The sequence below is a fragment of the Nicotiana tabacum genome, chromosome 12, assembly GCF_000715075.1.
Source record: "Nicotiana tabacum cultivar K326 chromosome 12, ASM71507v2, whole genome shotgun sequence".
NCBI classification, from domain to species: Eukaryota; Viridiplantae; Streptophyta; class Magnoliopsida; order Solanales; family Solanaceae; genus Nicotiana; species Nicotiana tabacum.
Genome location: NC_134091.1, coordinates 73,117,896 through 73,142,793, shown reverse-complemented (window position 1 = coordinate 73,142,793; position 24,898 = coordinate 73,117,896). Strand labels below are relative to the sequence as shown.

General features: G+C 38.3%; 1 protein-coding gene across 1 annotated transcript; it reads right to left on the bottom strand.

Moving 5' to 3' along the window:
- LOC107784272 (uncharacterized) lies at positions 1 to 22,793 on the bottom strand. The gene is made up of 7 exons (XM_016605378.2): positions 22,044 to 22,793; positions 20,347 to 20,449; positions 20,150 to 20,215; positions 4,293 to 4,466; positions 4,120 to 4,216; positions 1,265 to 1,398; positions 1 to 322 (listed from the first exon to the last, which is right to left on the bottom strand). The coding sequence occupies exons 1-6, from the start codon at positions 22,597 to 22,599 to the stop codon at positions 1,276 to 1,278; spliced, it is 1,119 nt and encodes a 372-aa protein (XP_016460864.1). The 5' UTR covers positions 22,600 to 22,793; the 3' UTR covers positions 1 to 322; positions 1,265 to 1,275.
- Between the last annotated feature and the right edge of the window lie 2,105 nt (positions 22,794 to 24,898).

Genomic DNA, 24,898 nt, shown 5'->3' with positions numbered 1-24,898 from the left:
TGGCACGCAACTTCGAAGGTAGGATTAAAAATAATTATGTTTAGAATTGAAAACAATTCGGAGACTGAAAATACAGAAATTGGATGGCTAAAACAAATGTTGTGCATGTAAAGTTTGTCCCACTAGAATTCCTCTACAAAATAATGGAAGATCCTGAACTAGCATTATATTGTCGAAAATGGTTGATCAAGGCGATTACAAAGAAAACTATCTGATAAATAAAATTTTGATGTCTCACCACATGTATCTTTTGGTGAGACTCGCATAAAAATTTCCAAACTAAAAAAAATCATACACGAGTAACTTGAGAGCATGAGCCATCCTGCAAACCCAAAAAGAAAGTCCACTAAGAAAGTAATGCAAATATTTGCACGTAAATAAGCAGAAAGAAAAAGCAACAAGTTTCTCGAGATGTCCAAGTCATATGATCCAGAATTACCACTCCCTCAATTGGGTTAAAGGAAATATTGATGTCAGTGTAAACAGATGAAACTGTATGTCGGAATGAAATTGCACATTGTGGCTGTTGATTGATATACTGAAAAGGCAAAATCCTGGACAAAAACAGATAATGCAACTACTGTACTTTATTTTACAGTCTTTAGTTTTCCCTTTCAAAGACACTGGTCATATTTCAGTCACTTGGTGATACACCCCAAGAGTCGAGAAAAACTGAGAATTGCACTCCCAACATTTCTACAACTTTCAGTTTGCCCTTAGTGACCCCAGTGTACCAAAAGGAAAAAAGAATCTAAATCAAGTCAGCATACCCAACTTCACTGGTTATGTAAAATATTCATCCTAGCAAAACACATCAAATAAAAAATTTCAAATGATTTAGAAGAACTAATTGACAATTAGACCGTCAGATTGCTTCAGCAGTTCCATTCGTGAATGCAAGACAAGAAGTTAAATATATCAGTAGAATCTATAGATCTATGACAATGGAAAAGAACAGTCATTGCAGCACAAATGAAAAATGCAGATTCAAAGTGTTGAAGACATAATTTAAATATATAAAAGTAGGCTTACTCTTAACACTTTAAGCTTTTAGATGAGGTGATCACACACTTCAACATGGTATCACAAAACAGATAGCGGTCTCACCACCATCTATCATCAAAAAGAAATTTCTATGTGCTCGACTCATGAAAAAAATTCAAGCCCGCACGTGAGAGGGCTTGTTGAAGGCATAATTTAAATAACTAAAAGTGGGTGTTGCCTAACAACTTTAAGGGTTAGAAAGTAGAAAGGCCATCCTTACCTAGCCCTGAACTAACGAAACTCATCATGGTATTCATAGTCTTCGTCATCCTCGTTAAATATTGCACTATAGAACACGTATGGGCTATCAATCATCTCTTTTAGAGTAAGCCTTCCATCTTTATCTGCATCAGCCTGAGAGAAAACATAGCAGAATTATTTAACACCACTATTTCCCACTCAGTTACTACACAATCAGCAAAGAAGAATAATGTGCATTCTGATTCGATATTGTTTTAGAACATTTCGGTTTTACATGTGACATTAAGATTCAATCATATCAAGGTTTTTTGGTTAACTAGTACACAAAAAGAACAAAACTGGGGAACTTGTAAAGTGAAATTTCCTTAATATATTTCACATTCTTCATTTTAACCAATAAGAATAAGAGTTTCTCCTTGCAATCTTCTTTAAACGTGCATATAAGAAAAAAGAAGAGACACACCATTACATTGTAATGTTCACCAATAACAAGAGACCAGTACTTTCCACGAGATTCATTAATGTATACTGAAATTGAGAAAATTGGCCACAGAGTGTACAATCTAGGGGTGGCAAAATTAACCCAAACTCATTTGACCCGCCCAACCCGACCAAGTTTTAATGGGTTTGGGCTAGAAGGATTTTGAAAATGGGCTAGCCTAAGTTAACCGATCAAAAATCATCAGCCCAAATGGACCCATGATGATGCCCAACCTTGACCTACGGAAATGCTTAATCTTAGAGTTCTACCTTGACCCATGTTCTGAAAAATATTTTCTAATTTTCCCATGTTTTGTTGGTTTAAATGTTTGAAAAATATTTTCTTTATGAATTCGTTTTTCCCCAATTGGAGGAAAATGTTTTCCCTATCAAGAAAAGGAAAAATATTTTCCAAAACTCTTTTTCAACCTTTCCCATCTCCACCAACCCCCACAACCCCACTCCACCCACCACCCACCTCCCCTACCCCACCCCCATCCACACCTCACCCCTACTCTCACCCACCCAACCCCACCCCTACCCCCGACCCCCCATCCTAAATATATAAAATATTATTTAGAGTATTTTCTTTTCATGATGTAGAAAAAGTATTTTCTTTCGTTTCAACAAAATGAGTACTTTCTTTTCACGATGTCGAATGATTTATTTAACTAACTGTTGTTGACAAAATAATCATCAAACATGAAAAACATTTAAAAATAAAGAAGAAACACATTATCACAACTGAAAAAATAACAAATAAAATTTATATCAATAAAATAAAATACGGGTACTGAGCTATTTTTTAGGTATCGAAATAAAATAAAAGAAAGTACTCATTTTGTGAAAAGAAAATATTTTTTCTACATCACGAAAAAAAGTACTTATTTTATTGAAATGAAAGAAAATACTTTTTCTAAATCATAAAAAGACAGTATCATTTTTGAAAAAGAAAATACTTTTTCTACAACATGAAAAGAAAGTACTCATTTTGTGAAAAGAAAATATTTTTTCTACATCATGAAAAGAAAATACTTATTTTATTGAAATGAAAGAAAATACTTTTTCTACATCATAAAAAGAAAATATTCATTTTGTTGAAATGAAAAATTAAAAAAAACTACTATATCTACAACATTAAAAGAAAATTCTTTTTTACAACAGGAAAATAAAATATAATTTTGTGAAAAAGAAAATAATTTTTCTATATCATGAAAAGAAAGTACTCTTTTTGTTGAAACAAAAGAAAATATTTTTTCTACGACATGAAAAGAAAGTACTCATTTTATGAAAAAGAAAATATTTTTTCTACATCATGAAAAAAAGGAATTTATATATATATATATATATATATATATATATATATATATATATATATATATATATATATATATATATATATATATAGAAAGTACTTATTTTATTGAAATGAAAAAGAAATTACTCTATCTACAACATTAAAAAAAATACTCTAAATAATATTTCTAGTTGGGGGGGCGGGGGAAGGGGGTTGGGGTGGTGGGAGGTGGGTTGGGGTGGGTTTGGGCGGGAAGTTGTAATTTTACTACTTTTTTATTATTCTGATCTTTGTTAGTATTATAAGATGAACTATCAAATAAGATTCTAAATCCAAATTGATGAAAGAAATCATTTGGCATGAGTTGACATTTATTCCAAAACATAAGATAAAGTTGAGAATATGCAAAGATTTGGGTCAATTTGGGCCGGTTGGATTACAACCCATTGTTTAGCACATCTTGACCCAGTCTATCTTAGCCTAAGTGAACATTGGGCAGGGTTGGGCAATGACCCATTTAATGAGTCTACCCATCTTGACCAGCCCAAACAACCCATTTGCCACCCCTAGTACAATCCAACTAAAACCTAAGCTTTAGAAGCATTGTTACATCCCAGAATAGACGGAATTGTTTGAATTGTTAACTTCACCTACTAATCCTGGATGACTTGGAAGTTATGCCGTTCACAACAATTTGCAAACAGCATAAAAAGTAAAAGCAAATAGCACCTGAATACCGGATTAGGCGCAAACTTTTTTTATGACAATAAATTTTGAGAAAAAACAGACAGACATTATTCAATAATAGTCATAAAGAAAAGATTATCAGGTAACTTTTAGAGATGCAGAAAGGACTGGATGGAACACATAACTACATAAGTGTACTTCGGATATATTTTGCACAGCATTACAAGAAGGCAATTTTATCCTTCAAAATTCTAGCTGTAGCTCCTCAGCAGGCAAAAAGTAAATCAATAGCAGCAGTTTGGTTATAGGCTTATATAAGGCAGACATGCAAGTGCTTATTGGTAACAGCAAGCAGTAATGACCAAATTCAGCATTCTATTGGAATAGGCATTTGGATCGAGTGAAAATACCTGCTGTATGATGTAATCTGCTTGTTGTTTGGCATAATAACGCTCTGATGGATGAAGCTTTCCAATTATAGGTAGCAATTCAGCGTCTGACAAATATCTGCATAACATCAAATTTAAGGATTGTTGATGGATTTACTCGAGACAATTATTGAAAGAGATGTCTAGTTTCTTACCCATCTCCATCTTTATCAAGCTCAGCAAACAACTTTCTAGCCGGAGACTCTTGTGAATCCTCAGAATGATGAGAAGAATCATGACTCTCCTCATCATAGTTTCTCACTAAGTCAAACAGCCCATGAAAGAACTCTTTGAAGTTAACCTTACCATCTTTGTCACTATCTCTCTCCCTGAAATTATATGAGAGCCAAAAAAAGAAATGAAATGATTATAAACAATGTTCACCTACGAAAGGCAGCTTAGCTACAGAAAATTATCCGTTAAGGTTCATTAATAAACCAAAGATTAGTATAATCTCCAATAATGTACCAAACCTACATTTTAATGCACATATACAACTGTAACATTTATCCTATACAAAACTATACTTGCATCTTATACAATACAAGTTCTTAAGAAAGGCCATGAGCTTGCCTCTGGAGCATGTTAGAATATTTAACTTTAAATTGACATCCGATTACTATTTCTAAAAGCTGGAGCTGCTAAAGTCATTGTTTACAATTCTTTTTTATTTTGGTGCTTCAGAGCTATGTCGCCCGGATTCGGGTGCGGGTACCAGATACAGAATACAGGTGCGGATCTAGAAGTTGAATTCTTCATCACATAAATTTTAGGTTTCGGGGGCACAGATCCGAGTACATCTACGGGTGCTGAGATACAACAAACAAATGAATATACAACATGTATAAGTATATATTTCAATTAATTAAAGTTATTGAACAAAAACTAATAAAATTTAATTCATTACAAACACCAAATATCTTTTTCATGAGATATTTCGTCTAATAGCAAAATGTTATCATACTTTATAAAACTATAAACATATGACTTAAACCAAAACCAAATAAAATACCCATTTAATCTATATTTTTTTGTCATAGATGTAGTCAAAGTACCCAGGATAAGTTGACTAAATCCATAGCCATATTAATGAATATACAAGCTCAAATCCTGATGCTAGAGAAGCACAAGTGGAGGCCATGTTTCCTACAACAATGGAGGATTATTGGGCTCACGAAGATGCCAATGGATTTGGAGAATTAGGCCACGAATTTAAAATACTTACACTAGTTAGCCTTAGTCCAATTGAGGCCCAAGAATCTCAAGAAATTAAATAAGTCCAAGAATCCATTCAAAATTAGGATTTCTTTTCCTAAAAGATTAGGATTTCTTAATTCTTGTTTCGGTAGGATTATATTTATATTTCTAGTCAAACTAGGATTGTTAGTTGGTATTCCATTCCTACTAGAATTCTTTTTCCTATATTAGTTAGCATAGGTTTTTCTTAGCCTTATTTTTATTCTAGTTTAAATAAGGTTAGTTTTCCTTAACCTTATCAATTTTACTCATTGTAAGGTCTATTTAAAGAGCTCAATATGCTGAAAATAATTGTTAGATAGTTATGTAAATAACCCTACTCCCAAATGAATAGGAGTAGAATATGTTTTGTACTCCCTTCGTTTCAATTTAGATGAGCTAGTTTGACTCAGCACGAAATTTAAGAAAAGAAAAGAAGACTTTCGAAACTTGTGGTCTTAAAAGCTTAAGGGATAAAAGTTTTGTGCAGCCATGACATTTGTGTAGTTATAAAAGCTTCTCAGTAAGGGTAAAATAGATAAAATGAAGAGTTTAAAGTTGAATTATTTCCAAATTTAGAAATGTGTCATTTGTTTTGGAACAGACTAAAAAGGAAAGTACCTCATCTAATTTGAAACGGAGGGAGTATATAGTTATAAATAGGGCTATTATAAAACGCTTAACAGATTATTAATAATATATTTTCTCCCGTACTTTCTCACATGGTATTAGAGCATCTGTGAGAACTTTATCGTTGTACATAAATTCCAGCGACTCCGAGAAAAGAACTCAGTCAACCGGAAACCCTTTTTCCGGCAAAAACAGGTCTGTCTGCAGGAACAATAGTATTCGTCAGTGTTGTGCAAAAACCAACACCACCACGAAGTAGATCAGCCTCCGGCGACCAACTCTCAAAAGAAATCTCCGGCAGAAAAGTACCCACGCGCCCTCACGCACCGCCGGAAGTATTTCTCCAGTGAAGTTCCGACGTCCACGCGCCGGCAGGTGAGGCTGTTTCCGGCCAGTTTTTGGAAAAACTTCTTCAGGACAGTCTGTTCGACTCGCAATTCCGAGCCTAACCATTAAATTTAAATCAAATTCCAACCACTTTTATATTTTTCCGGCGTAAACAGTAATTTTCAGAAAAAATTATGCTTTTTCCGACGTGAACATTATAATGTCATTCGTATCAAAAGCCTTTGATCCAATGCATTGAATCCAATCCAGATGGTTTCTTTACCGGATTATATTGAGTTCCTTCAGTACAAAGCATGTAAACAGACAACTTCAGAGATAGCTTCCGTTGTTCAAACAGGAGTAGCGTGACTTGTGTCTCTCAATCTTCAACCTCCGAGTCTTGGGTCACTGATTCAGGTGCATTTGATCACATTTCTGGTAATAAATCTCTTTTCACTACTATATCATGTTCTCAATCTCTTCCAATAGTCACAATGGCCAATGGGTCTCAAACTGTGACAACATGAATAGGTCAAACAAGTCCACTTCCTTCCTTACCTTTAGATTCAGTTCTTTATGTTCCTGGTAGTCCTTTTAATCTCATAGCCGTTAGTCGCTTAGTCAAATCACTTAAAGGCTCTATTTTATTTCTTGATGACCTTGTTTTTATACAGGAACGGAGTTACTGCCTTCCTTCTAATCGGTTCGAAGAGAAAAGGAAACAATAAAGGTTCACTATCATTGGTGCTTCCCCCTACACGTATATTGGAGTGAGAGCGGGCGCTAGCTTCCTAAACAGGATTTTCTATGAGGTTACGGGACGGATCATTGGTACCGGACGTGAATCAAATGGACTTTATTACCTTATCCTTGCAAAATCACATGGACTCACATCTTGTCTTCCTTCAACTTGTCTTGTTACTGATTCACCAAATTTATTTCATAAACGGTTGGGACATCCCAGTTTGTCAAAACTTCAGAAAATGGTACCTGATTTATCTCACTTGTCCACTCTAGAGTGTGAGTTATGTCAGCTCGGTAAGCATACTCGCTCTCGTTTACCTCGGTGTCCTGATAATCGAGCAGAGTCACCTTTCACTTTAGTCCATTCAGATGTTCGGGGTCCTAGTCGAGTCAGTTCTACCTTGGGATTCCGCTACTTTGTCAGTTTCATTGATGATTATTCCAGGTGCACTTGGATATTTTTGATGAAAAATCGATCTGAGTTGTTTTCTATTTTCCCGACCTTCCACGTTGAAATTTAAAATCAATTTGGGGTTTCTGTCCGCACATTACGTAGTGATAATGCCCTAGAGTATTTATCTTCCCTATTTCAACAGTTTAAGAACTCTCATGGCATCATTCATCAAACATCTTGTCCATACGCATCTCAACAAAATGGGGTAGCTGAAAGAAAGAACAGACATCTCATTGAAACTGCTCGTACCCTACTTATACAATCTCATCTTACGTTGCGTTTTGGGGGATGCAGTTCTCACATCTTGTTATCTTATTAATCGTATGCCGTCCTCAGCTACCCAAGATCAAGTTCCATTCTCTGTCTGGTTTCTCCATTCACTTTTGTTCTCTCTTCCACCCCGTGTCTTTGGGAGCACGTGTTTTGTTCATAACCTTACTCCAGGAAAGGATAAGTTAGCTCCTCGTGCTCTTAAGTGTGTATTTCTAGGTTACGCGAGAACGCAAAAGGGATATCGATGCTATTCACATGACCTCCAGCGGTACATTATGTTTGCTGATGTTACCTTCTTTGAAGCTCAATCATACTTCACAGGTCCAAGCGATCACTTAAATATTACTGAGGTGCTATCAGTTCCATCTTTTGGGGATTCAGTCACTATCTCCCATTCATCTTCCTCCATAACTCCAGCTCCACCACCTACAGCTCCAGTTTCAGCTCCAGCTCCAGTTCCATCACCTAGTCCCGTTCAACCTTCTACAGCTCCATCACTCCTAACTTATCATCGTCGTCTGCGCCCAGCATTAGGCCCAGTTGATTCACGTCCTGCACCTGACCTTGCTCCTACTGCGGACTTGTCTCCTCCTAGTCCACTGATTGCACTTCGAAAAGGTATATGGTCCACACTTAATCCTAATTCCCATTATGTCGGGTTAAGTTATCATCGCCTGTCATCACCCCATTATGCATTTATATCATCTTTGTCATCTGTTTTCATCCCTAAGTTTACACGTGAAGCACTGTCTCATCCAGGATGGCGACAGACTATGATTGACGAGATGTCTGTTTTACATACGAGTGGTACTTGGGAGCTTGTTTCTCTTCCTTCAGGTAAATCTATTGTTGGGTGTATGTAGTCAAAGTTGGTCCAGATGGCCAGGTCGATCGACTTAAGACTCGTCTTGTTGCCAAAGGGTATACTCAGATATTTGGGCTCGATTACTGTGATACTTTCTCTCCTGTGGCTAAGATAGCATCAGTCCGCCTTTTTCTATCCATGGTTGTTGTTCGCCATTGGCCTCTCTATCAGTTGGACATTAAGAATGTTTTTCTTCACGGTGACCTTGAGGATGAGGTTTATAAAGAACAACCACCTGTTTTTGTTGTTTAGGGGGAGTCTAGTGGCCTTGTATGTCGGTTGCGACGGTCCCTCTATGGTCTAAAGCAGTCTTCTCGAGCCTGGTTTGGTAAGTTCAACACAGTTATTCTGGAGTTTGGCATGACTCGTAATGAAGTTGATCACTCTGTATTTTATCGACATTCTGCTTCAAATCTCTGTATTTATCTAGTGGTTTATGTTGATGATATTGTTATTACCGGTAATGATCAGGATGGTATTACTAAAGTGAAGCAACATCTCTTTCAGCACTTTAAGACTAAGGATCTGGGCAAATTGAAGTATTTTCTGGGTATTGAGATTGCTTAGTCTAGCTCAGGTATTGTGATCTCGCAACGGAAGTATGCCTTGCACATTCTTGAGGAGACATGAATGACAGGCTGTAGACCCGTTGACACTCCTATGGATCCGAATTCTAAGCTTCTACCAAGACAGGGGGAGCCGCTTAGCGATCCTGCAAGATATAGGCGGTTGATTGGTAATTTAAATTACCTCACAATGACTAGACCTGACATTTCCTTTCTTGTGAGTGTGGTGAGTCAGTTTATGGATTATCCCTGTGATAGTCATTGGGATGCAGTTGTCCGCATTCTTCGGTATATAAAATCAGCTCCAGGCAAAGAATTATTATTTGAAGATCGAGGCCATGAGCAAATTGTTGGATACTCAGATGCTAACTTGGCAGGATCACCTTCTAATAGACGTTCTACGTCTGGATATTGTGTTTTAGTAGGAGGTAATTTGATGTCTTGGAAGAGCAAGAAACAGAATGAGGTTGCTCGATCTAGTGCAGAAGCAGAATATCGAGCAATGGTTGTGGCAACCTGTGAACTAGTATGGATCAAACATTTGTTCAAGGATTTAAAATTCCGTGAGATCAGCAAGATGAAAATTGTGTGTGATAATCAAGTTGTCTTTCATATTGCATCAAATCCAGTGTTCCATGAGAGAACTAAACACATTAAGATTGACTGTCACTTCGTCTGAGAAAAGATACACTCAAGAGATATTGTTACAAAGTTTGTGAAGTCGAATGATCGACTTGCAGATATTTTCACCAAGTCCTTCACTGGTCATCGTATTAGTTACATATGTAATAAGCTCGGTACATATGATTCGTATGCACCGGCTTTAGGGGAAGTGTTAGATAGTTATGTAAATAACCCTAGTCCCACATGAAATATGAGTAGAATCTCACAAGTGAGGTTTGGGGAGGGTAGAGTGTATGCAGATCTTACTCCTACCCCGGAGGGGTAGAGAGGCTGTTTCTGGGAGACCCTCGGCTCAGAGACAATAGATCCGTAACAACAACAGAAACCAGAAAAATAATATTAGCAACGTGAGAGACAACAAATAAATGGGAAAGCAATAACACAAATATTATGCAAAAGTGTGAAACACAACATAAACCGTTAGCAGTCCTAGACAAAACACTATCAGACTAGCCGGTACAAAGAGAAAAAACGTTCGACTACCCCTTAACCTACAACCCTAATGCTCGACCTCTACACCTTCCTATCAAGAGCCATGTCCTCGGAAATCTGTAGCCGCGCCATGTCCTGCCTTATCACCTCGCCCCAATACTTCTTAGGCCGCCCTCTACCTCTTCTCGTACCTGCCAAAGCCAACCGCTCACACCTCCTAACCGGGGCATCTAGGTTTCTCCTCCGCACATGCCCGAACCATCTAAGTCGCGCTTCCCGCATCTTGTCATCCACCGGAGCCACGCCCACCCTCTCCCGAATATCTTCATTCCTAATCTTGTCCAGCCTAGTGTGCCCGCACATTCATCTCATCATTCTCATTTCTGCTACTTTCATCTTCTGGATGTGTGAATTCTTGACTGGCCAACACTCAGCCCCATACAACATGGCCGGTCTAACCACCGCTCTATAGAACTTACCTTTAATTTTCGGCGGCACATTCTTGTCACACAGGACTCCAGACGCTAACCTCCATTTCATCCACCCCACCCCAATACGGTGCGTAACATCCCCGTCGATCTCCCCATCTCCCTGGATAATTGACCCTAGGAACTTGAAACTTTCTCTCTTGGGGATGACTTGTGAGTCGAGCCTCACTTCCACGTCCGCTTCCCCCGTCACGTCGCTGAACTTACTATAACGATCCGACCGGTCATTTTACTTTCTAGAACCTCGTTCCCCCAAATAAGACTCCACATATGTGCTTTTACTATTTTATGACTTGCGGGGATGGTTAGTTCGTGATTGGGAAGGGTTCGGGTTGAAATCGGAACACTTGGTTCCATGGTTTGGCTTTAAAAGGCTAAGTTTGACTTCGGTCAACATTTTGAGTAAACGACATCGGAATCGGGATTTGACGTTTCCAATAGGTTCGTATGATTATTTCGGACTTGGGCGTACGTTCGGATCGGGTTTTGGACGACCCGGGAGCGTTTCGGCGCCTAATAGTGAAAGTTGACTCTTTGAAGGTTTTAAAGTTCTTTAAATTTGGTTTGAATTAGGATTTGGCGCTATCGAGGTCCAATTGTAATTCCGAGACCGGGAATAGTTCCGTATGGTGATTTAAGACTTGCACGCAAAATTTGATGTCGTTCTGAGTAGTCTAAGTATGTTTCGGCGCATTCGGAGTAAGTTGGAAGAACTTGAAGTTCATAAGTTGATTCGAATTAGTTTAGGGTGTGATTCTTAGTTTTGATGTTGTTTTACGCGTTCCGAGGGTTCGAGCGAGTTCGTTTTATGATTTCAAACTTGTTGGTATGTCTGGGCGAGGCCCCGGGGGCCTCAGGTGTCAATCGAACTAGGCACAGACCAAGTTTGGACTTGGAAGAAGAGCTGAAGCACCAGGTTTCTGGTGTAACCGCACCTGCGGAGGGCTAGCCGTAGGTGCGAGCTCGCAGAAGCGGCGCATCCCAGGCTGCCCAGTGTTCGCAGAAGCGACAAGGTGACTGCACCTGCGGATGCGCAGGTGCGAAGAGGGGGTCGCAGAAGCGAAAGGAGTCGCAGGTGCGACAAGTTCGCCGCAGAAGCGGGACCGTAGAAGCGATCTCCCGCCCGCAGAAGCAAAACCAGCCAGCCTCAGGCACCTCCACAGAAGCGGACATTGGTCTGCAGATGCGGCCTAGCGACCGCAGGTGCGAAATCGTTGGAGGCAGTGTGGTTCTTTTAAAACGGGACTTAGGCTATTTTGAATGCATTTATTGCACACTTGGGCGATTTTGGAGCTTCAAAAAGGGGGATTTCAACCTAGCTATTGAAGATAAGTAATTTCTACCTAATGTGAGTTTAATACATAGATTATGGGTAGATTTTAACATGTAAATTTGTGAAAATCATGGGTTTAGATGAAAACCTAGGTTTTTGATAAAAATGGGATTTAACCACGAAAATGGTTATGGAATTTAGTGAAAATTATATATTTGAGTTCATGAGGTTATGGGTAACAACTTTCTTCAAAGATTTCCGGAATCCGGGCACGTGGGCCCGGGGGTGAATTTTAGGAATTTCTTCAATTAGGGTTGGGAAATCACTTTAATAGTTAGGATATGAACTTTTGAAGATGTATTGATTATTTTATATAACATTTGACTAGTTTCGAGTCGTTTGGCACCAAGTTGAGGGTTTAAAGCACAATTGTGGACCGGAAAGTAAGCTTTGAGACGAGGTAAGTCTCTTTTCTAACCTTGTAAGAGGGAATTAACCCCATAGGTGAATTGAATTAATATGTGCTTCTAATTGTGGGGAGCTACGTACGCACGAGGTGACGAGAGTCCGTACGTAGCTACTAATCATGCTTATGTCCGGGTAGTTTAGGACCCCAAATCATGTTATACTTGCGATGTTTGCACCCTACTTGTAATTTAAGTACTAAACCATATTGGAACTTGATAAAGGAATTGTAAAAGGTCGAATTTCATTTACTTGAGTTTTGGACGGGTTACTTGACCGTTAATGAGAATTTGTGTTTTCTTTGAATATTATCCTCTTAATAATCTTTGAATCGGTTGTTTATAAAGTATTTTCTCTTCTTGTGGAGCGGGTCGAACGCCTCGGTAATAGAATAGATACATATATGGTTCGTGACGTTCGACCCTCGGCAGTGCACAGTTTATATATTTGTATGTTGGATCGTGTCGTACGACCTCGGCATAATTCGTGCGTAATAATTCTTGGAGCTCAATTGTAATTGATATTGTTTCATTGGCTTGAGAGATAAATTTGTTAAATGATGGAAATTAATTTGGGATTTACTATTAGTGAAAGAATTGTTTATTTATTTCTTGTTATTGAGTTTTGAGCTATATTTCTATAATTCATGCTTAATTATAATTTCGGTATTTATTGTTAGCCTATAGTAAGTGTCGAAGTCGACCCCTCGTCACTACTTCTTCGATGTTAGACTAGATACTTATTTGGTATATGTTGTTTATGTACGCACGCTACACTTCTGCACTAATCGTGCAGGATCTGAGCCAGGTGCATCTGGCTATCAGTCCGGCCCGCATCCTTGATTTCTTCGAGACTTAGCGGTGATCTGCCTTCCGAGCCCGTTCTGCAGCACTCAAAGTCTTCCTTTTGTTTTTACTTTCTGTCTATTTCACTTCAGACAGTAGTGTAGTATTTTTGTATATTCTACTAGTAGCTCATACACTTGTAACACCTGGTCTTAGAGATCATGCTAGTAGACACATGATGATTTTTGGATATTTACTCATCTCATTTGCTCTTAAAATTATTTATCTCTCATTTTATTTAAACTTTTATTTCCTATTTATGCACTAAATAAAAATCAGCTATTTCTAAAATGTTAAAAGAAACAATCACATGGTTAGTTTACTGTTGGCTTGCCTAGCGGTAACGTTGGGCGCCATCACGGCCTATAGGAGGAATTGGGTCGTGACACTTACACTCCAAATACTCCGTCCTAGTCCTACTCAACTTGAAACCTTTAGACTCCAGGGCCTGCCTCCATACCTCCAGTCTCCCATTAACGCCGCCTTGTGTATCATCAATCAGAACTATGTCATCAACGAACAACATACACCATAGCACCTCCTCTTGAATATGGTGTGTCAGTGCATCTATCACCAGGGCAAATAAAAACGGGCTTAGCGCAGATCCTTGGTGTACCCCCATAACCACCGGAAAAAGCTCTGTGTCACCTCCCACATTCCTAACCCGAGTCATAGCTCCATCGTACTTATCCTTTATCGCCCTAATATAAGCTACCGGTACACCTTTCATCTCCAGGCATCTCCAAAAGACGTCCCTAGGGACCTTGTCATACGCCTTCTCTAGGTCAAAAACACCATATGCAAATCCCTTTTCCTATCCCTGTACTGTTCCACCAACCTCCTGATAAGGTGGATAGCTTCCGTAGTAAAACGACCTGGCATGAACCCGAACTGGTTTTCCGATATAGACACCGCCCTCCTTACCTAGTAACTTGATACCCTTATAGTTGTTACAATTCTGAATATCACCTTTGTTCTTATACAGCAGAACCATCGTAATCCACCGCCACTCATCTGGCATCCTCTTCGTCCAGCCACTCCAAGCCTGCACTACCCATATACCTCCAAAATTCTACTGGAATCTCGCTTGGTCCAGTCGCTTTGCCCCGACTCATCTTACGCATCGCTCCCACGACCTCCTCAACCGTAATACGCCTACAGTACCTAAAGTCTCGGTGACTCTCGGAGTGCCCCAATTAACCTAGCACGATGTTTTCGCCCCCCCTCTTCATTCAGAAGTTTATGAAAGTACGACTGCCATCTTCGCTTAATCTGGGCCTCTTCCATCAATACTCGACCTTCCTCGTCTTTGATGCACCTCACTTGATCCAGGTCGCGAGCCTTCCTCTCTCTCGCTTTGGCCAGCCGAAATAACTTCTTGTCCCCACCTTTGCACCCTAGTTCTAAGTTGCTCCGACATGGCAGTTTAGGTGCTGCACCCGTGTCAACACGACAATAGTGTGGGTGTGGGTATGGGATCCGTACCGGATATGGTCAAACGATTTGGGGTACTTTGACCAGAACGGACGGAAAAATTCGAGACGAGATACAATTTGATTCCCGAAATCAGAACCAAAACTAGGGAAAATTTGAAGAAAATAGCATATCTTATCTAGGAAATCAATCCTTTACTAATCTAGAACTTGAGAATAAAAAAAATCAACACTTTACAAGCTATACGTAAGTATTCCACAAAATTTCTCAGATAACTTTATATTTTTATTTTTTTGAATTATTTTTAGCCGGATCCCCGCACTCGTATCCGTACTAGAATCCGTGTCCCCGAATCTTACAATTTACATCTCGAAGGATCTGACCTCTAGATCCGCACCCGTGTCGGACGCCCGCACCCGTGTCCGAGCAACTTAGCCCTAGTTCCTCATACAACCGACCGAACGCAGCAGTCTTAGCCTCCATGACCGCTACTTTCGCCTCCTTCCTAGCTTCCTTATATCTTTCTCTGTTCGCTCTTCTCTGCTACTCGTCGGTGCTCTTTACAAACTTAAGGTAAGTCGCTTTCTTTGCTTCCACTTTACCTTGGACCACGTCATTCCACCACCAGTCGCCTCGGTGCCCGCCAGAGTAACCCTTCGAGACCCCCTAACACCTCTCTCGCCACCTCCTTTATACAGTACGCCGTCGCCGTCCACATAACGCTAGCGTCCCCACCACTCTTCCAGGCTCCCATAGCCGTCAGCCGCCCCTCCAACTCCCCCGCATTATCCTTAGTCAAAACTCTCCACCTGATCCTAGGTTGACCCCGTACAAACCTCTTCTTCCTCTTTATCAAGATACCGACGTCCATCACCAGGAGCCTATGTTGTGTCGCGAGGTTCTCACTCGGGATCACCTTACAATCCTCGCACAACCCCCTATCATACCTCCTGAGGAGGAGATAGTCAATCTGAGCCTTAACCACCATACTCCGGAAAGTAACCAAATGCTCCTCCCTCTTCGGAAAAATAGAGTTCACGATCACCAACTCAAAAGTTCTAGCGAAATCCAACAGTGAAGTACCACCTCCGTTCCTATCCCCAAGGCCGAAGCCACTGTGCACCTCGCCAAAGCCACCAGCAGACGAACATATATGACCATTGAAATCCCTTCCTATGAATAACTTCTCCGTAGGCGGAACACCCCGCACCACCTCATCCAGCGCATCCCAGAAGCGCCTTTTAACCTCCTCGTCCAAGCCCGCTTGCGGCGCGTAAGCGCTAATGGCATTCAAAGAGGTCCCTCCAACTACTAACTTAAGCGTCATCAATCTGTCATTCACCCGCCTAACCTCTACCACTGACTCTCTGAGCTCCCTATCCACCAAAATACCCACTCCGTTCTTGCCCTTGACACTTCCAGAATATGTGTTGTATATAGTTATAAATAGGCTTATTGTAAAACACTTGACATATTATTAATAATATATCTCTCGTGCTTTCTCACAATAAACATTGGTGATTAGTTTTTCTACGCTCTTGCTTCAAAAATGTGATTTACTTTTTATTTCATTGTTCTTCCTTTATTCAACGCTTCTTGCAATCTTGCGGCATTAAAGAACGTGTGGGTGAGGTTTCTTTTCATCTTACATTCTTCTAGCGTAAGTTTGAAGAACTCTTTCGCTAGTTTTGTGAAAAACTTTAGCAGGGTGCTTTTGTTTTTCTCTCTTCTTTGTGCTTGAGAGGTGCAAAACCTTGAAAGTATATCACATACCAAATTATGTCGATGGGGCAGGGATTTTGAAGGATCCGAGCAACATAACTTCAGAGTTGTGCATAAACTTCCAAATGCTTTATCTTCCTTTCGCATCCGCTTTTTTCTTTGCTTAAAAATATTGGCGAATCCATTTCGATGATACCTGCTTAGGTTCTCAAACCACTTTAAAAGCTCAAAGTCATTTCTAGCATGTAGATAAGTTTATATGATTGGCAAAATGGTCTCGTGGCCACCTAAACTTGTACCCATTTTTCAACCCGGTAAACAAACTTATAACTTTCCATTTGAACACCACAATTTGATCAAAACACATATTTTAAACACCTCCACCAGAGCATGATCCTCAACTGTGTTGACGAGAATGACACATCACATGGTAAGCCTTTTATTGTTTGACATGTGTAACTAGTCACTCCATTTTCCAAAAAAAATTCATTTATCAAAATTTTACATTCTTTATCTTTCTCTTCTTCTCCATCACTATCGAAAGCATTTCATGGTGAACCATTGCACGACTTGAAGGTCCAGAACCACTAGCTTCGTCTACCACCACCAAAAGCTCCAGCCATAAATATTAATTAAACCCTAAACTAATAAAATTTTAATGTCAAACAATTTTCCATGGCGCAAGCAAAACTGGAAAATTTCTTTGCCAACTTTGATCTAGTGTTTTGATTTCAATTATAAAATGCTCTAACCGCCAAAAATATCTCTTTTACAAAAAAATCAACCCCAATATACATTAATTACTTCCACCATTATTGTAAACATTTCACTGAAAAGGATAGATCTTGTATAAGAAGTGAGAAGTTAAGGGAGACGGGTGTGGGAAGAAAGGAGGTAGCGTTTGAAATGTAGGGATATAAAAGGGGAGGGGGAAAATGCATCAGGAGAGAAAGTGGTTAGGGTGCTAGGTAGGGATGGCAATGGGGAGGGGCGGGGCGGGTGCGGCAAAACCCACAAAAATTTCAACCCGCCCCGCATAGTTATTTTTTCAGTTTTCAACCCGCCCCGCCCTACTTAATTTTTTTTCTTTTTTTCTTTAATTTTTTTTCTAAAACAAACTAGTTTGACATTTTATTATTTTATAAAATGGAGAGTTTATTAGAATCACATAAACATAAAACTGAGAGAGTATTACGTTGATCTTCCAAAATAAATGGGTTACTATTATTTCCCATTACTAATACGAAATCTTGACTTATGTAATATCATTTTGGTGAGACTTATGCAAATTGGTTAATTATAAATCAAAATAGTATTCGTGCTAGTGAAGAAGAATGTGAAATTGTAGTTGAAATGATTGCTTTGTTTCAAAAAAGATAAAATTCAAAGTTGCCCTGCATTAAACCCGCAACCCGCCCCGCCCCGCTTTAAAAATTTTAAAAATTGTTTTAACCCGCCCCGCCCCGCACCCGCATAAGAGTAAACCCGCCCCGCCCCGCATCAAACAAAACTCGCCCCGCCCCGCACCCGCACCATTGCCATCCATAGTGCTAGGATGGAAAGAGGGGAGGGGGTGAGGTGGAGAAAGAAAAAAAGGGAGGCGTGAGGGAGATGAAGGGTTTTTTTTTTGTTCTTTTCCTTTCTGTTATTAATTTCTATTTTTGGTTTAAGTTTTTTGTTTTATAAAATATTATGTTCACGCGCCTATTCTGTGTGATTGGCACGCGTTATTGCCATATCAATTACATCACTGTCACATAAGCATGGTCAATGGTCAAAGGTGTTTATCAATGTGTTCAAATGGGAAAGTTGTAAGTTTGTTTACCGGGTTGGTAATTGGGTGCAAGTTTATGTGGCCCAAAGGCCATTTTGCCTATATAATTTTATGACCTGATTCTATTGCCCTTTGACGCCCTGCTTTGGAAGAAGGAAAGAAAGAAGGAAAAGAAAGGGAGAGATAACAAAAAGAGAAAGAAAAAGTTGAAGGAAAGATGGAAGAAGCTCTTAATGTTTTAAAAAAAAAAAACATGGTAGCTATCAAGCATCTCGCAATGTAGTTTCCCTTTAGATCATGTGATGTGAACTGTATGATAGGTTTAAATATAAAGACATCTGGAGGTTATCCTGATTGAGGCACAAGGTTTTTTGCTCATGTTAGCATCTAAAAACCATACTAATTATGCTTAATTGTGGAACGAGGAGAAGAATCAAAGTTCCACTCAGATTTGACGAAGAGCGACTGTAGTGTTACCACTGTGTGACCAAAAGATTACGAGTTCAAGCGGCGGAAACAACCACTTGCAGAAATGCAATGTAAGGCCGTTTACGACATGGTCCAATCCTTCCCTGGACCTCGTGCATAGCAAGAGCTTAGAGCAAGGGCTGCCATTTTCTTTTCCGGATCTGACAAAATCTGGTTGCAAAAAGAGAATAAACAAAGAAATAACACAGAGCAGATTAAATAATTATCACAGGTAATGAGATCCAATTTTCAAACATCCGAAGAGGACATTTAAGTTGCTAAAAGAAGCTGAAAAAATGGCACACAACAAGGTTTAGCAGAGATGACATTAACATAAAAGACTGATGCCATAGCAAGGAGGGCAATTGGATATGTTGGAGGAAAAGTCAAAGTAAGAAGTGATTGTAAGGAAACAAAAAACACAGCAACAGTAGGGATGCAGTTAAAGAGGGAGATAACAAGGCAAACCTCTTGCGCATGACAGGAAATTTTCAGCAAGAAAGTTTGTTCTCAAAATACTGGATCAAGGCAGAGAGCCAGAAACTAATCTCCGAGAAGAATTTGAGTGCCTCTTTTATTGCTCTGGATCAGGAAGGAAGGATCTGTTGATCTCAGGGTTTGGCTAATTAGGTAGGTATAATATGACCAACTCCTACCTTCTGGTACAGAAGGGGTCAGTATGGCTTTCTTCCGACACTTATGGAGAGTCATCAAGGCAAATGTCGTACAGGCAACTCTTTTCCCCAGAAAACGGGTCCTTGAGAAGAGCATGAATAAAACAAATTCAACTTAAAATCTTTTTTTGGGATATCCATTTTCCTGGAGGGACAGATAAGATATCCCTACATACCAACATTTTGATACCACCAGGTACAGGGAAAAGAAGTCCAAGTTATCCAAAAAAGTGAAAAACTAGAGCAGAGAAGACTTTGAACTTCAGAGATAAAAAGAATAGCGTACAGGAAGGAAAGAGCAGTTGATCTTTTGGGGGGGGGGGGGGGCGCTAATTAGGTCGCTTGGAATCTAAAGATTATTCGATGTCAAAATGGTCGGATCAGTTGAAATGAACATACAAAATGCCTTGTTGAGCTTGATATGGATTCTTCTGAAAGTTCCTAAATATCATTCTGTTTAATTTTCCCAGCCAGCTCGAAAAATCATGACACCAAACAAAAGAGCGAATGAAAAGAACAACTGATGGAAGGTACAACACATAGCATTGGCACATTAACAACAGCTAAAATAGACCATCGTACACGAGAAAAAAAAAAATCAGCAAAATGATCGAAGCTCTTATTTAAGAAAAATGTTAAAGCAGCAAATTTGCTGAACCTTATTTCCTCCTTGCATAGCCAGTTGAGTAGTTTGGGGTTTCTGGTGTCGGCGGGATGTAGAAAGCTATGAGATCACAAGAAAGCAAAAAGTTATTGGATGAGATGAAATCCTCAAATGAAGTTCAGAGAACTATTAAGAAAAGGAGCTTAGGTTAGTAAAAGCTAAAAGGTTTTCCTGGCCTAGTAGAAACTTACTCATTGAATTCAGTAATGTTCAGAAGTCCATCTCCATCTACATCTGATGCATTAAAATGATCTTCTTTCCACCAGCCCATATCATATCCAAAAGAACTGTTATCTGTTGCAGCATAACCACATAAAATTTGTCAAAGAGTAAGGGGGAGGATGAAATATATCTAGAAAGGGAGCAGATATGCACTTCAAACACTGTGATTGCGGTGAATTACTAAATCAATGGCCAAAAAATAGTTTCTCTATAAGTAATGAAACCCTATTAACCGTAGTCAGCACGAAACAATGGAACCCATGAATGGACTGAAATGATTCAAGTTTAAGTAGAAAGACATGGGAAGCAAAATAAGAAGCAACTTGTTTGTGCTCTTAATGTAAAATGCACCCAAAACAAAAAAGAAGAAAGTGAATAGCATGTCCACATTAGTCAAGCATATAACATATTCAAGAGTCATTCAGAAACCACTGAAAGGACATTGAATCTGTGTAGAAAACGAACAAATCAAGCAATGAGTATCCTCATCTTTCTCTTTTTCCACTAGCTAATGAAGAATTCTCTTTTCTGTCTTTCTGAGATATAAAGCAAATATAGGACTTTAGGTTGTCATTCCCCAAAACCTGCGTGAATGCGGGATGCTTTGTGCACCGGCTACCCTTTTTCTAAAGCAAATATAGGACTTTGCTGAGAAGGGAGTCCAAAAGAAAGAATATAACTGAGAAAATGTGAGGCGAATCTAATTCAGCCACAAAGAAGAAAACAAGGAAAGGGTTAAGAAATATCAAGCTTATTAAAACAAAAATCTACAACCTCTGCAATACAGAATAAGAATCTTATTTTTAAACTAGTGTTTTCAAGCCTTTCTCAAAGGAAATAAAGTAAAAGGAGCGGAATAGAAGGCTTGAAGTTCTTATGTTCTTTGTTAAATGAAGATTGAACAAACAAGGATTTGTGTCAAAAAGTGCAATTACCAACGAACAAAGTTTCAGACGATGCCCAGAGAATGACATACCAATCGCTCTACATGAAAAGGTAAGCATTCAAGCATTCACCATATCGAAAGATCCAAGCAAAAGCCTAAAACAATTTCTAGAAAGTTTCTTCAATCAATGCCTAAAACAATTTCTAGAAAGTTTCTTCAATTAATGTAAACTGCAGTAGTACTTGGGGAACATGAATGGTACAATTTATCATATTCAGCAAGCTATTACTACAAATTTAATGGATCACATCAGGTTTAGGGGTAGCTGCTTCGAGGCAGTAGACCTATATCATGCTTGTGACCTTAAATATAGGCCATAAATCAATTGAAGAAGGTGAAATACTTAGCATCCACAGAGCCCTTTATTCAAACCGTTTGACCAATGCCCCCCACCCCCCATGCGGCCATGCCACACGCATCCCTGACCTTACATCTAACTTTGATATCCTATGAAACAGCTTCACCAGGTCTCAGATAAGCAACGATGGAAACAATCAATTGAGAGACCGTTACTGATACAAATTTTAACAACCTCCTAAGATAGTAGACTAGACATCCTTCCTATTGTAATAGTAGACTAGAGTTCCTTCCTATTGTAAAAACAGGTAAAGATTTGACAAAATACGAGGCAAGGACTTTATAGTTAAACAAACAGTAACATGAATAAACTGATAAGAAGCAATGCAGGATACTAAAAAGAAGAGCTTTTTAGAAAGTGACCTGAATTGCGAACCCAACTGGGCGGCTCATACTCAGAAAAAGAGACAAAAGCATCATGATTCTTGTCATGAACCTCCATCTCCCTCTCAGTCCGATGCAACACTTCCTTCCTACTCTGCTCAAGATTCCACTCAGTCAACTCATGCTCACTCACGAAGCCATCAGATGGGTCCACATCAATCTTTGGGAACAACAACACAAGCCTATCAGTGACATTGAACTTGTCTTCATCATTCAGATAGTCTTCAGCATCCATAAAGTCTTCCCATTCAGGCTGCGATTCTTCACCAGGAGCATGTAATTCTGGATGGTGGGTGTCAATGTACCGCTTCTCCCATTCCTTATCCTCACGTTGTCGCTCTATTTTAGCCACTAAAGGGTCAAAAGGAATGCGTTCATGTTCGTGGTGAATATGTTGGTCAAAAGTGAAGTTGGAGCGAACCTTGAGCCGGCGATGCCCATGTCGCTTACCAGCTTTGTTGGAAGGAGATTGAGAGATGAGGAGTAGGAGGAGCACAGCAATTGTGATGTAGATTATTACTGAAGCTTTCCCCATCTCCTCATCAAGAAGCAAACAAGCAGACGAGATCTTGAACACTATTTTTATTTACCGATAATACAATACAATTAGTTGACTACGGAATTTTTGTTTGTAGAATGTGAAAGTGATTGGGACTCTTCTTCAACTCAACCTTTATAAGTATAATAATAATATGAATATGTAGATCTAAAAAAGGGAAGAGCTGCGCTGGAACCAAAACTAGGGGAAAGAGTACAAGGAAATTGACATGGTTGGGGCCAATCAACTCGCGACATGTCAAACGGATTGTCCCCTCTGTTTGATGCTACGTGCTGATCAATCTCCTTTGTTTTTTCTTCTTTTTTCTTTGGTTTCTTTATGCTTTTTTAGACCGTTTGTAACAGAGTTTTTGACCAATATTGTTCCTTATCTTTGAAGGTATGTCTATTTTGATTCCTCAAATATAATCTTGAGTATATGTAAGTATGCTAAAGTGAAGCACCTTTAGTCTCACTGACACAATATGTTCAAAAACTAACGGTGTTACCCAACTCTGATTCATAAAACAAATCTTTTGCTCTGAAGCAAAACGTTTCCTCTCCTTTTATTGGATAACGCAAATTATCACTTTTATTCCTCATTTTTAGAAAATGTCTTCTAAAATTTTGACCTTGAAAATATCCCCTTCTGTGCCAGTTTTCAATGAGAAAATTACATTGTATAGCCGCTGTAAAAATAATAGCCGAAAATTTTATACATACAAATTTTATACATTTTTTGGCTTTTTTTTTTTTACAGCGGCTATACAGTGTCATTTTCTCATTGAAAACTTGCACAGAAGAGGATATTTTCAAGGTCAAAATTTTAGAAGACATTATCTAAAAATGAGAAATTAAAGTGATAATTTGCATTATCCAATAAAAGGAGAGGAAACGTCACCGTTAGTTTTTGAACACATTGTGTTAGTGAGACTAAAGATGCTCCACTTTAGCATACTTAAGGGACTAAATATGCTTACGGCTATATTTGAGGGACCAATATAGACCTAACCTCAAAGATAAGGGACAATATTGGCCAAAAACTCGTTTATAATACTTGAGAAGAATAGATTTCACTTAGCCTTTGTGTTTATAAAATAATACTCCATCCATTTCAATTATATGTAATACTTTCTTGTTATTATTCTTTTAAAAAAGAATAATATAATTTTTATATTTAAAGTAATTTAATTTAAACTTCTCATTTTATTCTTTAAATGAGAAGTTTTTACAGTAACAAAAATATTATGACATATTTAAGATCCCAAGTTTTAAAAGTTCTATATCCATGCAAATGTTATGGCATCTCTGAAATCACAAATTTTAAAAATTATTTTTTTCTTTTTAAATTACGTCCAAAGTCAAGTTACGCCACATAAATTGGAACGGATAGAGTACCTTCTTCATTGTTTTAGTGTGACAGCAATCTTCCTTCTTCTTGAATCGACTATTAAAATGAGCTGATAGTTGTGGATGTTGGGATATAAATTATTAACTATGGGTTTGGTTTGGATAGAGTATTTATTATGAAAAAATTATTTATTCAATTTTAATAGAGTTTTAAATAAATCATATATTAGTTTGCGTCCTTTGCTTATATAGTATATGATTTAGTGCATAGAGTTTAGCTTATACACGGAAGATTAAATCATCGATTCTTATAAGTATAAAGTTTGAGTTCACAGTCTAATAATGGAATTGGACAAACCATCAGGAATGATTGTAGCACAAGATTAAATAAATTTATTTTGATTATGAAATTGGTTTGATTCTAACTTCTTGTGCTAGTACATTTTGTATGTATTGAATGGACAAAGTAAAGATAAGTATTTTATACTGACTTAATAAAATAAATTCTCTAGTCATTAAATGTGTGTATATTATTATTATTATTATTATTATAATTATTATTATTATTATTATTATGATTTATTAAAAGGCGAGATTCTTTCATGGGATAATATGCCTAGTAAATTGGATAATAAACATTAACGAAATAATAGTTAGTTGATGAAATCCATGTCTCGATTTAGAGATTGATGACACACCTTTATTTAAGCTTATAAGTTTTTATCTGTAAACCCGGCCGGTGAATTTTGTATCCAACACATAAAATAAATTAAGCAAAAGTCTAAAAAAATAATCAATAAATTAAACTGTCAGTAATTTAATTTAATTGATTAACATCTGAAGCTTAATATGGGAAGTTAAATAAGATTTAATAGGTGAATTTTGAAATTGAATAAGGAGTAAAATAATAATTTTTTAGTGGAATGATTCATAATTTATTATGGTGA